This window comes from Cygnus atratus, chromosome 14 (assembly GCF_013377495.2).
Source record: "Cygnus atratus isolate AKBS03 ecotype Queensland, Australia chromosome 14, CAtr_DNAZoo_HiC_assembly, whole genome shotgun sequence".
Taxonomy (NCBI): Eukaryota; Metazoa; Chordata; class Aves; order Anseriformes; family Anatidae; genus Cygnus; species Cygnus atratus.
The window spans coordinates 12194567-12213544 of NC_066375.1; the positions used below are offsets into that span (position 1 = coordinate 12194567).

Here is an 18978-nt window from a genome sequence, read left to right on the forward strand (position 1 = left end):
AGCTGTGAAAGGCTGGAACCAGCCATGCAGAGGTTCACCCCACAACATATCTGGGTCTTCTGTCATGGCAGCCACGCTAAATACAGCCTGTACCCAACCTGCCTTTGTTGTAGGAGCTCTGGAAGCCCAGAGCAATGCTTTTGTTATTCCTTCGGTTGCTCATCCATTCTGGAGCAAAGACCTCATCTGTTAGCTAAATAGTTCTGCCTGCTCTAGTTTGGAGACAGTACCACAGTAGTGACTGATCCTCTGGCTGTGGAAGACATGGGAGCTGTGTCTAAGTGCAACAGCCAGGGCTAGAGGCAATGATGTGCCTCGCTTTTACAGTTTGAATTGTATAGCTCTAATGATTTAATTTCCTGGTAAATTTGACACTGATTTTTTCCAACATCAAGAAAACAGCAATTAAATAGTTAACCCTAGAATGAAGCCTTGAAAAGCAAGGTCATTCCAGACACTTTTAAACTCTGCTTAAGTATAATTTGTTCTATTAATTTGAGAAATTGCTGACATTTAAGGCAGCTCTGCAGAATTCAGTACAGTAGCATTTTGGGTCTGATTTTAAATTGAGAAAATCTGTCCTTAACCATTTCAGTTCTGCTTTACATATTTAGCTTCAGGAGCAAGTTGTAGCTTGCTGCTGTGTGAGAATATGGTGGTTTGGGACAGACACTTGCAGCTGTGTTAACCTCCATGTAGCTTTGGAGTGTGTGCCAGAGAAGGAGAAAGGACTCTCAGTGGCTGGAAGAAATTTAGAGAAATGTGAACAATGCCTAATTGTAACTATTGGATAATCCAGCTTCACATCGTGCATGTTAGAGTATTTGTGTCTGCAGGCAGTATGTTGAATGCATATTGGAATGCATTCCTGTACAGGGAATAAACACAAACCATTTAAGTCACATTTAAGTTGACAAGTTGAGACTGAAGGTACACACAGGTCTGCTTTACTAAGAAAATGTACTTGGTATTAGCAACCCAGTGGAATAGGTTAATGCATGCTTCACCTGGTGTTGTATATTTTTGGAAAACAGCAGGAAGCAGAGTGGCAGTGGACGTGAAGAGTGTCTTTTTTCTTTTTTTTTTTTTTTGTCTTTTTTTTTTTCCTTCTCTTATTTAGCTAGCAGAAGGTCTGCTACATTTTAGGTAACCTGAAAATGTGTTACTGATGGGTTAGGCAAGCCAATAGAAAAATGTTACAGTGAAAGAATCTTTGAATACCAACAGTGTGAATTTACTATCCTGTTCAAGTAGTAATCCTGCTACTCAGTAGTTAGCAGAGTAACTTTGCTAAGGAAGAGATCTTCACAGTGGCTTTTTGTGCAGTTCTGTGTATCTGAAGTCAGTGTTATTACCCAGATATGGGGCTCAATAAATTAAACATTGAAAATAAAGCTTAAGATATGATTTTATATCTTGAATAGATCATTTCTGATTTGATATACTTTTGTGGATTAATGAAATTCTTGGAGATGCTATTAGGAAATGCAGCAAACCTGGAAAAGATGTTAGGTGAGCAGTAGGCCAAAAAATAAAAGTGCAGGTGAAGGAGAAAGCAATGACTTTCAAAAAACGCGGAATCTGATCTAGCACAAGATGTACAGTTTATAGTTAGGGCATTGACAGTCAATACTTTTAACATGGTCGAAGACAAACTTAGGTCATCATTAAAACAGTGGGAAAACAAACCAACATTATTGCCAACTCCTTTTCAGATCCAAACTAGGACATTTCAGATTTAGATGGTTAACTACTCAGAGACAGTTAGCAGTAAGCAGGGAGCAGAAACAAATTTAATAGATGTAACTCGCTATATGTTTTTATAGGATTGAATACACAGCACTTAGCTACTTGTATAGTCTTTTATCATTCAAACCAGAAATCTTTTGCTAATAAGTGAGAGGCATTGACAGACTCTGAAGAAAAAAATGCTGTCAGTCGTTCTCAGCAGTCAATAAGGTGGCTGACTGTTCCTCATATTACTCCTTCCCTGTACTTTTTATCCTCACTCTCTATTTTTATGCTAGGTCTCTATTTCCTTTGGTTCAGTGCCACTGTATGATGCTTAGCTTTCTACTTTACCTGAGGTTTGCAGACAAAAATGAAGGGAAAAAAAGAGACATCAGTATCCCTTATCAGCATCATTTTGGAATACGGTAAATTTCTCATATGTCCAGAAAGAATATCATAAAAGTCCTAGGACACTGAGGGGAACAATATGGTAAATCAACATAAAGAGAGAATAAGAGTGGATAAGCCAGGAAAAATGAAAGAGGTAGGAGGACTGACAGAAGATGGAGTAGAAAATGGCTGAATGGACTAGAGGTAGAAGATGTGAGAAAAAAAAAAAGAAAAAAAAAGAATAGAATATTTGGTGGAAAGAGACAAGATGGAGAAAGGGACCAAACCAAAATGAAACAAAGGGGATAGCACAAACAAAGACTGGGAAATTGAACGTAAGCTGTCAGTAGTAATAGGAAAACAACAACAACAAAAACAAACAAACAAACAAAAAACTCAACATACAGAACAAATATTTAAGAAGGAAAATAGACAGATACGGAAAGACCGAAGAGAAGGATGCGTTTAAGAGACAGACTGTGAAAAAGAAGACAATGCTGGCAGTTTTCGAGCTGTCAGTCCAACTTGGATGAGTTAGGAGAGCTTAGGAATCATCAATAGAGACTTGGATTCTAAAAAGTTTTAAAATGTAGCAAAGAATAAAAGGTGTTATTGCAAAGGTAGTGAGATAGTTAGATTAGTACCAATGTGGAAAATAGATTTACGGAAGAATATGAATGAACAGAGTCAATCCAACTGAGCAGTTTGGCACAGTACCTTTTTCAAACAAGGGAGAGGCGAACTGCATGTAAAAAGGTGACTTGTCAGCAAGTAATCCAAGTGCAGAATATGAATGGAACAAGGTAGCAAAGAAGTTGGGTGTAGAAACAAGTTTACATTACTGCAGGGAGGCATTTTGCAATATTTTTAGAAAGAGGGAGAATCCCATGTCCTCAGAAAACCCCATGAGGAGAACACAGACCAGATCTGGTTCAGCTGCAGGGCTCTTTTCAAGGGGTTGCTGCTCAGTGGCTCTGTTCTCAATGCAGAGCCTGCTCACTGATATTCCAAGATCTCTGAGCTCATGTGGCTAAATTGTGACTGATGGAGGTTTATCAATCCACTGCAAGGTATAAATCCTTTTCACTCCCACATTTACGTTGCCTTATCGCCTCTAGGTGGTATTTTCGTGATTAAATAGTACTTGAGGCATGGAGAGTCCCCAGAAACAATTTAAGGCCCTACACATACTCTCCTTCAGATGAGGTGTGGGTGGGTGGGGTGCACAACTGAAGTAAGTGGGGTGCAGAAGAGTACAAGAATCCCAAGAGACCCAACTGAAACATGGGGTTGGGCTGAAGAAGTAGTGTGTCCCTTCAGATTAGCAAGATGTTCTTTCCATAGCTTTCCAGAGTACCCTTGAGTTAGAAGATGGTGCTGCAGTCCAGCACCTCACTGGAAAAACTGTAGGAAACTCCACAAGTTTGAGTCATTCTCTTACTGTTTACAGGCATTGTTTTCAACTGTGGTTGATGTAATCCAGCCTATGACTGAGGGCTGCTTCTTTCCACTTGACTTGATTTAGTTAAAAGTAAAGCAGACAATTTGTAGGCACCACATGCAAGCTGGCGTATACAGAGAAAAATTTTTTTTTTCCCCTACAAAATAACACAACTTACCTGCTTGTTAATGGCTGAACTTTTTGGATTCTCTATACTTTTCTCCATGTATTTTGCATATTGTTTCATCTGCAGGCAACAATTCTGTGTGCCAAGAGCATTTATATAATATTAATCTCTTTGTTGCTAAAATGTACATGCTGACAAAACTACATAAAAAGATCTACAGCCTGATCCTCACAGCTGTGACTTCCCACAGATTCAGAAAGGACATTGAGTCATTGGATGTCATGTTTGAGGGATGTGATATGCTGAAGGTGAAATTATTTACAAAGAAGCAAAATGTCTTCAGATGTCAAAATTCCTTGGAGTTCTTCAGTTAGCACCATGTACAGTCACATCTTCCTATTTTCTACTACTGCATTGAAGAAAATAGAACACAGATTTATTGCAGCTCAAACAAATTTAGGTGATTCTAGTTAGTGTTATATAAAGATGTGCCTGGTACAGGTGAGATTTGAAATGGATGAACATTAAGGCTCTAAATACCTACAGAACTGTATCTGCATATAATTATATCACTCCCAAGAGAAATATTTGCACAGACATTTTTCTGTGGCGTTGCATTACAGTGATACCAATTTAGGCATATCTATATGTAGTACTATTCCAAGAAAGGCTTGCATAGGAACGTGATGACTTTTTATACTGAAATAGTTATATTGCTACAATCTCTAACACAGATATATATCGATGTTTTACTACCTTATCATATAACTTATAACTATCTTTTAACTTATTTTTCTTCTGAAGAACTTGATAAAATTAGTGTATTACTTACTATAACCCTGCACTATACTCTCATTAAAGAACTCGTACCATTTAATTTAACCAAGCTAAATATGGTGGCACAATTTTTGTACGTCAGAGAAATCCAACAGGCCTGTGCATGCAGATATGGCATGCAGGTAGTATCAATCACTTCAGGGGTTACCGGATTATCAGCAAATGGACATTTGGCCTAGGACTTTTTATCAGCTGTTTCTGCTGCAGGGACAGATTCTGATGCTCTTGCTTCTGTGAATTGATCTGAAGTCACAGAAAACACTTTTATTAAGTGAGTTTTTAAGGTGTTTCAGAACTGGTACTTAAATGAAGTTTCAAGAGATTAGTGGAAAACAAAACTCCAAGAAAAAGAAAACAAGAAAACCTCTAAGCCCCAATTCAGTTGAAACTGAAATTATGTTTTTCTGTTTCAATTTTTGCTTTTCACTGTAAAATTCAATATTACTACAGACCAATGCCTGAAGTGTTTTCTCAATGGAAACTTTTCCTGAATTAAAAGCCAAGGTCTGCAGGACTCAGTCAGTATTACCACTGAAGTTGATGAAAATAACTAAAATTATTTTGGCCATTGAAGAATTTTATGTATATTTAAAGTAACTCAGGGAAACATTTAATTGTAACAGCATAAGTTTCAGTATATCAGTACAAAATTATGTGTAGTCAGCATAAATGATATAAAGCTAAAATTTTCAGAAAGGCTGTTACATTTGTACAGTGCTACTGTGCATGAGCCAAGCTACAGTATTAATCTGTAAAATGGAAAGCAAACTACCTATTCTGTTGTTTCTCTAAGACTTACAAAAAGGCCAGATGATCATGAGACTTATTCTGAAATTAGAAGGAAAAAAATCTAGGAACTTGAGATTTTGATACATGTTTGAACGGAATGAAGATATTGTTTGTTAGAATGTTTGTTAGAAGACTTAATGGCCGTACACTTAAGAGATACTCTGTGGCCTGTCTGGATGAAGCCAGTATTTGATTGTCCGGAAAACTGAGGGTGTGTCCCTTCAGGCTTCTGTTTTATGTGTTGACTGCAAGCAATTTTCATACACAGCCACATAATCCGTGTCTGTTAGCCTCGTTATAGCTGTCCATTCCAAAACTTCAAAATGGCAAAAAATGCAAATTAGGGCTTTTAACGATTTTTTTTCTTGTTTGTTTTTCATAAGTCTGTCAGGGCATTTTGTTCTGAATCTGTAAACGTTGTGATCTTGAAAATGGGTAACTAGCCAAAACTTTGTAGCAGATTTTTTAAAGTGTTTGTCTCCTGTTTGGGCTACTGGATGAAATGGGCAGATTTCCAGATGTTCTAGGCAATTGGCTTCTCTATCTGCCCTTCTTGCTCTGCACAGACCTACATTTGTCCTGCTTAAAAAGATAAGTAGGGTTGGGTGATTCCAGCACTGTATTTGCAGACCCTGGAGTACTGGGCATGTTAGAATAAATGTGAGGGTAAATATTTGGGCCACAAAAATGGGCTGAGAAGTATATCAACACATCAGCCAAAACATAAATAGGTCGTCATGCTATTACTGTTGTTTCTTCTAATGTTCCTCTCTGATAATAGTGGCCATGGATAAACGTGATAGACTGGTAATCTTAGCAGTGCTGAGTCAGAATTAGAACAATTGTTCTCTGGGGTTTGTGCATCGGGTACATCACAGTTAAAACCTTTGGGATTTACAGTGTAAGATTGTGCTCTTAAAAGTCACCCTGCATGGTGAGGCATGCCCAGGCCCACAAAAGGGCATTGAGAAAGGTTTTAGCTGAACATTGGGGTCAACAGATAGACCAGCCTTGATAGACCAGCCCAATACAGAAAAGATTCATTAGTCATTCCAAAAGACTTGGTGGGGTAAGAAAGGGAAAAACAACAGGAAGAGAAATCCTAGAAACAGTTTCTGCACTGGGTAATAGGTACAATATAGACCCCTGTAGGACTATGACCTGAGGTTTGTCTCCACAAATACATCAGCATAGTAACTTAGGTGTTCTGTGAATGGATGCTTAAGCTTATTGTCTTTGCTGGGATTTGTGGCATTACAGTAAAACTTACTGCAGATGCAGCACGTTGCCACCGCCACCCCCCAACCCCCGCTGAGTTTGTTCAATTTCACGGCCCTGTTTTTTGTCAGTCCTCCAACATGAGTGTAGAGGAGGAAAGAACACTAACTGGAACACAGATCATATTGCACTTCTCTGTCTTCTCTCCAGCTGCGCTTGATCACCTTGAGCCTGTCTGTTGCATTGGATGGAAAACTGAAGCCCACCTTAAATGCTCAGAACTCCTGGGTGTGATCTGCAGAATTCTTCCAGCCAAGCTGCTGTAGGGCTGCAGCAGGGGCGAGAGGGAGCGGGGCAGAAGGAGGGTGGAATCAGGGCAAGGGGGCCCGCAGGGGCTGGGCAGAGGGACGGTGCTGCAGCATGGATGAATCTCCGCGGGAGCAGAGGGGCAGGTCTTCGAGAAGGAGGTCGTCAAACCCACTGCAGCAGCACACAGCCGGCACCAGCCTTGGCTGGAGGCCCGTTTTTTTTTCGGCTCCCTGCGCTGATTTAACCCTCCCAAGCGGATGCATTTTAGTACTGCAGCAGCAGGTCCAGGAGTGCCGGAGGCTGGCGGCCCGCCCCGCGCCCCCGAGGCTTCAGCACCGAAACCGGGGCGGAGGCGAGGAGCGGCACGGCGGTACCGCACCCCTCCCCTCCCGGCCAGGCGGCGGCCACCGGCACCGAGGGGCCCAGCGCACCGAGAGGCGGCAACACGTGGGTGAGGCCGGTGCCGCGGGGGGAGCGGGGCCCGGCCTCACGCCCTCGGCCGCCGAAGCGGGGCGCGGGGGCGGCTCCGGGCGCGGCGGAGCGGCGGCGCCCGGCCCCGGGGTAGGCGCGCAGCGGCGGAGCCCGCCCCGCCGCCGACCGCCGCCGAGGCGCTGTTCCCGGCGCTGGTGCTGAGCCGGAGCCCGCCCCGCCGCCGGCTGCCGCCGAGGCGCTGCCTCCCGGCCCAGGTGCTGAACCGGAGCCAGCCGCGGCTTAGCGTCCTCCCCCGCCTCCGCCCGCGCGGCAGCTGGAGCAGCAGAAAGCGGATCCAGCGAGTCCCGGTCCCTCCTCCTTCCTCCTCCTCCTCCGCCTCCTCCTCCTCTTCTTCCTCCCCGGAGCCGCCGGAGGGAGAGAGGTCGGAGCCGCTCTCCGGGGCAGCCGGCGAGCATGGGCCGGGCAGCGGCGCTGCCGGCGGCGGGGCCGGCGGCGGGGCTGGGGGCGGTCGGCGGCTGCTGCTCGCCGCTTGCATGAGGCGGCCGGGCGGCGGGGCGTGAGGCCGGGCCAGGGCCGGGCGAGGCGGCTCCGGGCTCCGGCGGCTCCCACCCCCCGGCCATGGCGGCGGCTGCTCGGCGGAGCCGCGGCGGGGCGGTGGCTCTGGGCCTGCCGCCGCCGTCGCCCCCGCCGCCGCCGATGCTGCTGCTGCTGCTGCTGCTGGGGCTGGGCGCCGGGCGGGCGGCGGGCGGACCGCTCCGCTACTCGGTGCGGGAGGAGCTGCCGCACGGCGCCTTCGTGGGCAACGTGGCGAGCGACCTGGGCGTGGATCCGCGGCGGCTGGCGGCGAGGGGAGCGCGGCTCACCTCGGGCAGCGGCCGCCAGTACCTGGAACTGGAGCTGGGCCGCGGGGTGCTGCTGGTGCGGGAGCGCATGGACCGGGAGGAGCTCTGCGAGCTGAGCCCCCACCTGCTTCCTCAGCCTAGAGTTGGTGATCGAGCAGCCCATCGAGGTGCACAACGTGGAGGTGGAGGTGCTGGACATCAACGACAACGCACCGCGCTTTCCCCGCCAGGATTACCGGCTGGAGATCAGTGAGTCCGCCGTGCCCGGGGCCCGCTTCCACATTGAGAGTGCCCAGGACCCCGATGTGGGCACCAACTCTGTGCAGAGCTACCAGCTCAGCCCCAGCCGCCACTTTGCCCTGGACCTTAAAGGCTTCCAGAGTGGCAGCAAGCTCCTGGAGCTGGTGCTGCAGCAGCCGTTGGACCGGGAGCAGAGTGCCCTGCAGCACCTGGTGCTCACTGCTGTAGATGGTGGGGACCCCCCCAAGTCTGGTACAGCCCAGATCTCAGTTCGAGTTGTGGATACCAATGACAACCCCCCTGCCTTTGACCGCTCCACCTACACAGTGAACCTTCTGGAGAACTCCCACCTGGCACCCTAGTCGTCAAACTCAATGCCTCAGACCCTGATGAGGGCTCCAATGGGGATGTGATCTATTCTTTTGGCAGCTACAACCCACAGAAGGTGAGGCAGCTGTTTAGTGTGGACCCACATTCAGGGGAGGTGCGGGTTAATGGTACCCTGGATTATGAAGAGGCATCCTCTTATGAGATCTATGTGCAAGCCACTGACCAGGGCCCCGTCTCTATGGCTGGGCACTGCAAGGTACTGGTCAACATTGTGGATGCCAATGATAATGTTCCTGAGGTGGTCCTGACCTCCTTGTACAGCCCAGTGCCAGAGGATGCAAAGTCAGGAACTGTGGTGGCCCTGATGAGTGTCACGGACCAGGACTCAGGGCTGAACAAGCAGGTCAGTCTGCGTATTCCCCCTGGCCTCCCCTTCATGCTCAACTCTTTCAAGAACTCCTACACCTTAGTGACCCAGGGCAAGCTGGACCATGAGAAAGCAGCAGCCTACAATATCACAGTTACGGCTACTGACTCTGGGAGCCCCCCTCTCTCCTCCCAGAAGGTGATCCATGTGGAGGTCTCTGACATCAATGACAATCCTCCACGCTTTGAGGAACCTGTGTACTCAGTTACATCCCTGAGAACAACCCCCTTGGAGTCTTGCTTTGCACTATCAAAGCCACTGACCCGGATGTTGCCGAAAATGCCTATGTGTCCTATTCTCTACTGGATGGGGAGATTGAAGGGCTACCTGTTACCTCCTATGTCTCCATTAAATCTGACAGTGGCAACATGTATGCTGTCAAATCCTTTGACTATGAGACATTAAGGGAGTTCCAGGTGCTTGTCCAGGCTCAGGATGCTGGGATCCCATCACTGAGCAGCACTGTCAGTGTCCACATCTATGTGGTAGACGAGAATGACCATGCTCCACAGATTCTGTATCCTACCTCAACCAACACTTCAGCAGCCCTGGAGATGATCCCACGCTTGGCAAATGCTGGATATTTGGTAACCAAAATTATAGCCATTGATGGGGACTCAGGACAAAATGCCTGGTTGTTCTATCACCTGGTTCAAACCTCAGATCCAGATTTGTTCAGGGTAGAGCTCCATACTGGGGAGATAAGGACTACTCGCAAACTGAGGGAGGAGAGCACACCTACTTACAACCTGACGGTGGAGGTGAGAGACAATGGAGAGCCACCGATGTCCTCATCAGTAGCCATCACTGTTGCTGTGGTGGACAGAGTTTCCAAAAATCATCCCTGATACAAGAAGGCACATTAAAAGTCCAAGCAATTACTCAGAAATCACTCTTTATCTCATTATTGCTTTGTGTGCCATCTCCTTCGTTTTCCTTTTCACAATCATTGGGCTTACTGTTATCAAGTGCTACAGATACAGTTTGTATGGGGACTCCTGCTGTACAGGTTTCTGTGGGGTCAGAGAACGGTGCCCTGCTGAACTGTACAAGCAGGCCAACAACAACATCGATGCGAGGTTGCCGCACGGTATAAAAGTGCAGCCCCATTTCATTGAAGTGAGGGGCAATGGGTCTCTGACTAAGACCTACTGCTATAAGGCATGCCTAACTGCAGGATCAGGAAGTGACACTTTTATGTTTTACAATACCTGTGGCCCAACAGGAACGGGTCCCTCTGCAGTGGTGACTGAGAGGCATCTGACAGGACAGAGTGGGCAGAGTGCACAAAACCTGATTATACTTAAAAATGACTCCATTACTCCTAACGAGGTGAGGCTATATTGATAAATGGTCAGCACAGTGCAAATTTTTTACTTAAGAAAAGGTTCAAACTGGAAAACTCAGATTACGTGTATTTATCTCCTTTTGGTCTTGCTGACACATAGCTACAAGACATGGTTCTAAAGTATGCTAATGTGTGCAATGCATTTTGTTTCTAGGTAAATACTGGGTCTTTCAGGGTCCATTTGGTAAGTTCAGTATGTTTGTCTGTTTGAGATTCACTTCATTTCTGCAGCATATGCTATGTAGAATATTGCCTCCGTCCCTTTTCTCTTACACATCTAAAATTGCCTGCTGTCATAGAGTGCTAAGGAATGACAGATGTGGTTTTAAATCTTTAATGCTACGACTAATATTGCAGGAAAAAATAAAAAAATAGATTAGCCTGGAAATCAATAGGTTACCTTATGGCAATTATAGATGTTTGCTACTGTATTGATTTTATACCTATGCAAAGTTGTTGGATTTAGATCATAACAAAAATGTGCTTTGCTTTCTGATGTGGGCATATTTTAGTTGTCTGAAAGCTGCAAGCCCTTCTTTGGTAGTATTTATTCTACCCAGTGCTGCATTTTATGTTTTCTCGACAGTGACAATCCAGTGATATCTTTACAGAGGATTACAACAAGTTACCATTGTTATGTTGCAGTGTGACAACTTCTAACCTGCTGGGTTGATATTGAAAATTGTTTAACACCTATGGTTTGACCAGCAGTGTTATTAAACTTTTCAATATTTTCCCACAGTGAAGAATTAACGGTTGCTCTATGCTAGCATGCAGCCAGTCTGCAGTTAATGTGTAGTTTGCATGCCCTGCACTTTCCTTTGTACAGTTAATGGATTTAAACTGAGAAACACTGGAAACATTAATTCTGGTTCACAAAAGGAAAATTTTGCAATTACTGTGTGTTGTTTGTATCTTAGGATTGTGGCAGTCATAGGATTGGTTCATGCATTAATGTATGGTATGCTTCTGGATGTGGGGAAGCTAGGGGGGTAATTGTGGTGGGATAGAAAGGAGCCTGACTTATGTACTGTTGATGCAGAAATCTAAATTATTTCTTTATACTTATTCACATATGAAGATGTAAGCCTCTTCTGCAACTGGTGTTTAGTTACACAAAGATACACAAATCTTAAGGACTAGAAAGTCTTCCATAGAAGTGCTTTTAAAAAGTAGCAATCATCTATTTAAAATTAATCCATTTAAAGTTAATGCAGTGTTTTTCTATAAATCACAGTGGTGTGGTCTGGAGGATTTTTTTTTCCTTTTCTATGCGTTTTTTGTACCTTAAAATCTCTCTGAGTGTAATAAAATATAGAATCTCTTTGATATAGGAGGGGAACATGAAAGTGAAATATTCTGCAAAATACACATCTTAAATCTGATTTCCTGGAAAAAAAAAGTAATTGAAAATGGCTTCACTTTGGATGCATGAGCAGTAGGTAGGAAATTAGTTTAACAGACAGATTCCTATCACATTTTAGGGAATCAATCCATTCAATGCAATGAATTAGCAAGTTTTGAAAACCAGTGCAGATCAGGCAAGGGCTGGTCTTGGAGTATAGTCTTCTATACTATTTAGAGATACATATCCATTCTTCTATACATTTAGAGAACAAACTAGCAAAGGCCTTTCTGTGTGTACTTATGATCCAGAAGAGGAATCAGTTATTACAGTAGTTCTGTGTGATTTAAACTGAAGTGAAATTCTGGCAAATGCTACTTGTCACAAGTACTTTTCTTAGGTCTCCAGTTTCTTAAACTGACCTGTGGTCGTACCTACTATGAAGATGTATCAGTTCCAGGTGTCATGAGAAAATTGGTGGATGTAATGGCATTCACTAGTTACTAATTCCTAGCTAATTGCATACTATAACATTATATGTCTTTCTCTTGTTTCAGCCTCAGCATATACACTGAAGATATCATCCATTGCTTAGTAACACCATATTCTACATTTTAAGCATAATAATCTTCATATTGCTAGATCTTTGGAGAACTGTGTTTCTCTTTTTAGTTAAAGTGAACTTTAATTAGTCTCTAAAGGCTGTCCTTTACTTGTGAAGCTCAGTGACAGGTATCATTGCCCCATGACATTTTACAAAGTTAATTTCTGATGTGTGTGTTGCTTCTGGAGAATGTAAACAGGTCTTCCTCTCTCTCTTTTTCCCTCCCTCCCTTCTCTTTCTCACTCGCTCTCTCACTCTCGACAGGTTTTGGAAATGGATCTTCTATAACTGTTAAGGGATAAGGATAGGACCAGCTGAATGGTCTTGCATGCATGCATACCATGCATAGGGTTTCATGGAGACTAATGTTTTACAGTGAGATGACAAATATTTTGAAGTTATTCGGTATTAATCTCAGTAATACTTGATGCAAAATAGATCCTTAGCCCTTTTCATATTTACCAGTAATTTCAGAGATATTAGTAATTACTCTGTACTAAGTTGTGAATGATTTCACTGGGTCATTACATGGATGCAATAGAGTGGAAAAACAAGTGTATTAAGGATAAGTAGGGGGTTCTTTGTATCTGTTGATGCACTGACGCCTGACTATTCTGACTTGTATTGCTCATGTCGTAATAGTGTAATGGGAGCTCATTTCTGCAAGGTAGCCTCTGCTTCTGTGTTCATCCTGCTTTTATACCATTATAAGAATATCTCAAACCAAGTAAGTTTAGTAACAGAAGAAATCTGCTACCACAGCAGCACTGAAAACCTTAGTTATTGCTGGAAGGAGTCTAGTGATAAGGATCAGAATGTGGGGTTAACGAGAATCACTCTCTCATCAGCTAGATCACTGCTACAGGGTGACCAGGCAGGTAATGCAGACAGAAATATAAAAATGGCAAAGTATTGTGGCTTCATTGCTGGAATCATGTGAGGTTATGAATAGCCTGGATTCCTGCCTTTTGGGAGGGGGTGTATGCAGAAGTGAAAGAGTGCATGAAGGTGTGATTTTGCTACAGGGCACTGCTGCAGTGATGATCTGTCATTTTCAGGGAAGGTTTAAATGTTTTAGTCTTGTGTCCCTTTCCTTATACGTCTGTGGAGATGCTGACTGATGTCTGAGTGGTTTTTCTTTTCACCTCTCCTGTCTTGCTGTTATGGAAGGATAGGATAGGATAGGATAGGATAGGATAGGATAGGATAGGATAGAATAGAATAGAATAGAATAGGAGAACCTTCAAAGATCATCTAGTCCAGCTTCTGTGCAGTTCAATCATTCATTATGTCTTGTGTCTCATGATAACCTTTTCCTTTCAATGCAGAGATGAACGATTAGACTGACACACATTTTAGCTGAAGTTTTCTGCCCCAGAAGTACATTCCTAATGATGAGCAGGCGGTTTGAGGCCTTGGCAAAACTAAATACGAGTGCTTCTGATTATAGATTTCCTTTTACCTTTTGTGTGTGTGTGTGGTGGCACATGTGGCTGAAAAAATATGATGATTCATGCAGTGTCCATAACTAAGTTTCCATGGTGTTCTGTGCATGCTTTTCAGAAAGAACAAAAGCTGTAAATCAGTGATGGTAAGATCAAGCAATTCATTGGAGTTTTACAGTTGTTTGAGCACACTGCTCTGCTTCTGGCTTCCCCTCTGTATTTTGCTCTTCAAAGACAGCTTGCTAAGCGTGTGGGAAAAAAAAGCAGGCAACACTTGAACACATCTTGATACTGCTTTTAAATAAAAGTGTGTTTTGAAGTGTCTAAATCTAGTAAACCCACAGCATTGTCTGGAGCAATCTTTCCAAGAGATTTCTCACAGAGGCTTTAAAGGTATTAATGGTGGAGTATCTTACAATCTCAGTTCAAGAACTTAAGCCTTTAAGAAATTCTCCAGCCCTACTGACATTGTAAAGGTTAGCTATAAATGTTTGTTCTTTTGTTTAGGGGCAGTGTCTGGACCTGTTTTGCTAAGCAGGGACAACGCTTTGTGCTTGGGGGAAATCAAACTCCTAGTGGGATGCTTACTGCTGTGCCAGCAGAAATTTGCATCCAGTATTAAATGGAGGAGTTTTCCTTGTCTTGAAATTCATTACATGTACTTTACAGAAGTACTTGCCTGTTCCTTTCACCATAGTTTTCTGAGAGTTAGAAATGCAAATCAACAATGCTAGGAAGCAAATCTTTGGGCTATCTTCAGGAATTCTGCACTTTTCCAGTTTCCATTCTGAATTTTGTATGATGAATGTAAGTTCAGACTATAAGTAGTTTGTTTTCTACATTGGATTAATCTTAAGCATATTCTGAAGGGAATCAGTAATAGAAATGTTTGTTTTCTTACATCTGTCAGCATCATCTCAATGGAAAATAAGCAGAGCTATGAGTGGTCAGAGATTGTAAAAAGCCTTTTATTATTTTTCCTTCAAAGAGCATATATTTGATAAATATATCTTATATCATCCAGTTGTGTGTTTGCATGGAAAGAGGAATGGATGGGGATGCTTTTAGCAGTCGCATCAGCTGGTAACTGTTTGTAAATGTTTGATTCACACTTCTCTACCTCAGGCAGACCCTGTTCTAACACCCACACAAATCAATGGGAGGCTTTGCATAGGTTTTCCTGAGTATGGGATCAGGACAACATTAAAATCTTTCAGAAGTTCCCTCTGTCCCAGGGACAAATCCTTAGTGTGCTAAATCATTAGCTATAAAAAATGACCAGGCAAAATTTTTGTAACAATTTATTCTGTTAAACTTCTCTATGTGCCCATGAAATGCTTAAATTAACCCATACTGTGCAGTTTAAGAACAGCTGTGTGAAATTTTGCATGAGCTTTTTTTTGCTGTTTTTCAGTTTTCTTATCAAACTTTCAGATAGGGTCAATTGGTTGATCACATTAATGCTTGTGGTTATGTGGTTGGTGGAATGTAACCCTGGTGCCTGGAAGAACCAGAAGAAGCAAACTACTGGCATGAGGTGATCACCTAGTGTGGTGGCAAGCACTGCTATAGGCACCTTGACAGATTTTGACTCATCTTACAACTATGATGTTATGTGCTGTTATTAAATCGGAAAAAAGCAAGTGATAGGAGGAACTGGGAATGGTGTTGGATTGTGTGGTTTCTCTCACCTCAACTGTTGCATGGCAAGGGCAAGACCACTAGGCGTGACACATGGCCTCCAAAAACATCTAAGGGAGAAGGCAGGCTACAAATACATTAAAGTTAGTAAAATGGACTTGTGTGTGACAGCGAGTGTCTTGTGACAAGGTGGGAGCTGCAGACATAAAGGGAACAGTATTATCTTCATCAGCAGTATGTGACATACTGACTGCATGGAGATTTACAAGTTCCCACTATGTGGTCCACTTCAGATTCTGTGTTTCTCTTTGCACTTCCTCTCTGTACTCATGCTTCCTGACCAGCTGTGCCCTGTCCCGTTGTTGCTGACCTGTGACACGGCAAAGCCTCTGACAGGGCTTTACAGATGAGCCAACTGACAGCATTCAGCTTTTAGTAATGTAGTCTCCTGTCCCGTGGGACTGTGCCGAAGATGCTACTCTACTTTGAGGTTGGCCATATTGTGCCACAACGCAGTGACTGCTAACAGTACAGTTCAGTATGCCAGGTTTCAGTTTGTGGTCTGGTAAAAACGAACTGTTTAGAACCAGAGATAAAGGCCAACTCAAGCATGTAGACTGGGAATGCCTGATGGCTCTGTAAGAACATTACTAATGCATCTGAACTGGGAAATTAATGAACAGGTTTGCTTCTCAACTACTATGCTGGCACTTAAATTATTGGTCATATTTTGCTTTTACGTTTAAAACCAGAGGATCTTAAGGAATTACTTTCTGTAACAGAACAAAAAGAAAAGCCAGTTACATTGACAAAATTGGAATAATTTCACCAGTTTTGCAAAATGGAGGACATTTGTCTATGATAACAGAAGTGCAAGACAAACATGCATCTCTTGCTAAGGTCCAGCCATGCAGTACACACATGGTAAAATTGTGCCTAGACAAAGGCAGACTGCTGTCCAACTGCCTGCTTCCCCTGTTCTTACTGTGAAGAATTTACAAAGTAGGGAAGTCCTCAGACATTGAACTTTTCCATTAAAAAGCAGCCCCCCAGAGTGTCTGAAAGCCAAATGTGTTGTGCAGGATTCTGGTTGGGATAGAGTTACTTTTCATCCTACTATGGTGCTATGTTTTGGAATTGTTATGAAAGTAGTGTTTTTCATGGTTATGTTTTTATTTTTCCATTTTTTTCCCTTTTTTTTTTTTTTTACCCCCCCCCCGCCCCGCAATTTATTAATCTGTCTTTAGCTCAATCCGTGAGCTTTCTAACTTTTGCCCCTCCAATTCTCTTTCCCCATTGTGCTGCAGGCATGGGGAGTGAGCGAGGGACTATGTGAGGTTTAGCTGCCTAATGGGGTTAAAGCATAACCCCAGTAGATCTTCGTATCTCCAGAATATATGTGCCTGAGAAAATTCATTCTGACCCTCTGGGACCAGCACTACAGCCCTGCCTTAAGAGCAATAGCAAATAGAGAACTGATTGCCACAGCTTCTGGATAGTAACCCTAGAAAATACCACAGTCTCCTAGTTTCTGATATTTCTGTTATACTGACATGATGAGTCTTGGCTGATACCATGTGGAATGAGAATTTCTAACTGATGGGATTCTCCTGCCATCATCACCTATTTATGATCTAATATCTGAAAGTTTCCACTGCAACAGAACATAGATTTTTCCTTTTTGTTGTTGTTGTTTTTTGTTTGTTTGTTTTCAGCTGAGAGCTTTCCAGCTCTTGGCTAGAAAACAAAAATCTATGTGCAGTGAGAGAGTGGACATTTTTCTCTTTTCTAGTCCTACCCAACTCATGTCAGACTTTTCCAGCTCTTTCTCATGTCAGTTCATCTGTGTTTTGCCTAGGACTGTGGTAAGACTCTTCCTCTTCATGCTGCCTATAAGCTTGTGCAAATTTGTAACCTGCACCTTTCCTATTGCAAACAACAGGATAGGGACTTCCACCCCCCCCTCCCCAGTCTAATAGTTCCTCTTCTATAAGAAAATCCCCAGCAGAGGAAAAGCCAAATCTTCTGGTGTCAGCACCCTTCATACATTAAGAAAGACAAACTCAGGAAAGGGTCTGATTAGTGTGTATTGTTTTCTGTCTTCTTTCACTTTGTAGTCCTATATGGTTGATTTTATAATTGCCTTGCCATCCCTGGGACTGGGGCCAAAATGGAATGAATCAGGAAATACTGGAACCATGCATAATGGGTTCCTTGTCAAGCTGCTTTCTGCTAAACTCAGCAAAACCTGAGTGTGCCGGAGAACTGGGGGCTAAATGGGAAGGAAATTGCTAGTGCAGATGTTTAATGTGTGGTTGCAAATAGCAGTCTCCTCCCTTTTGTGTAATTCAGACCATAAAGAATACTAAGGATGCACATCACTGAAGAGCATCTTACTCTTGGGTGAAGCTGGACTCGGGAAGTGTGGTGATGGAGCGATGGTGGAAGTTGTAATTGCTCCATTTTTATTTGAATAAAACCTATTGATCCAGGGAAAAGCATGCACCAAACCTCAAGAGGAAATACAGAGCTGGCTGTAAATAATTCATAGCATTCAACACTTTCCTTTTCTGTTTCAAGTAATGGGGCCAAATTCATTTCTGATCTGCCTCCAATAGCTCGAAGAGAATTAAACCATTACTATCATTTATTATTTGTGTGTTTGGCACTGTATGAGACACACCAGGAATGAGTCTAGTCCATTATATTTCTGGACAAAAGTTTTCTCCTTGGATTAAAGTGCCTGAAGTTAAGCACTGTCTGTAATATCACATACAGAATAAAGTCTTGAGAAGCCTGAGAAATAGCCTTGTTATGTGCTTAGTGCTACACAGAAGTGCATAATTTCAAAGGACATCAGTTTGCAATTGTAGGCCATAATTGAGAATTCTTGTGTTGGTCCCCTGACAACAAAAAAGAGATTTTTCTGGAACAAATTTTGATCAGCAGAGGATTTCTTAGCTATCTCTTTATTTAGCAAGCCATTTTACAGCATGTTAGCATATGCTGAGGTTTGCTGGTCAAAGGGTATTGCTGTTTATTTTCCCCTTCCTTCCCCTGTGCCCTCTGATGAATATGGAGAATGTAGTTGTTCTTGATATTATAAAAGAAAATGTCTGCCTTTGATAAAAGACTTGCTGCAGTCTGCAAATTTGATACAATCTAGTGCAGTTCTCTGCCGTATGCTAAATGCCAGCAGCAGCTTCATGGCAAACAGGAGCCCACATCTCCTTCACAGGGGGCTGCATTTTATATGTCCTCAGACAGATGCTATCCAGTGCAGCAGCTGAGTTTCCTTGACTCATCAAGTAAAGAAGTAGAATGTGTATTATGATTTTATCATCCTTTTTTTTCCTATGCTCAGAATGTTTATGAATATGCAAAATAACTTTTCACCAGTTTCCAGCATTAAATGTCTTTCCACAAAGATCATCTCTAGCCAAAGGCCTTGGCATCCAAACAAGTTGTGTTGTTACAAAGAT

At 43.1% G+C, this 18978-nt stretch overlaps 1 protein-coding gene across 1 annotated transcript in view; it reads left to right on the forward strand.

The window, feature by feature from the left end:
- Nucleotides 1–7892: 7892 nt before the first annotated feature.
- The window catches only part of LOC118256150 (protocadherin alpha-C2-like), a 49861-nt gene continuing 38775 nt past the window's right edge, over nucleotides 7893–18978 (forward strand). The window contains 5 exon segments of the mRNA XM_050713599.1: nucleotides 7893–8234; nucleotides 8236–8698; nucleotides 8701–9315; nucleotides 9318–9946; nucleotides 9948–10445. Of these exon segments, the coding sequence (XP_050569556.1) occupies nucleotides 7893–8234; nucleotides 8236–8698; nucleotides 8701–9315; nucleotides 9318–9946; nucleotides 9948–10445 (2547 nt within the window).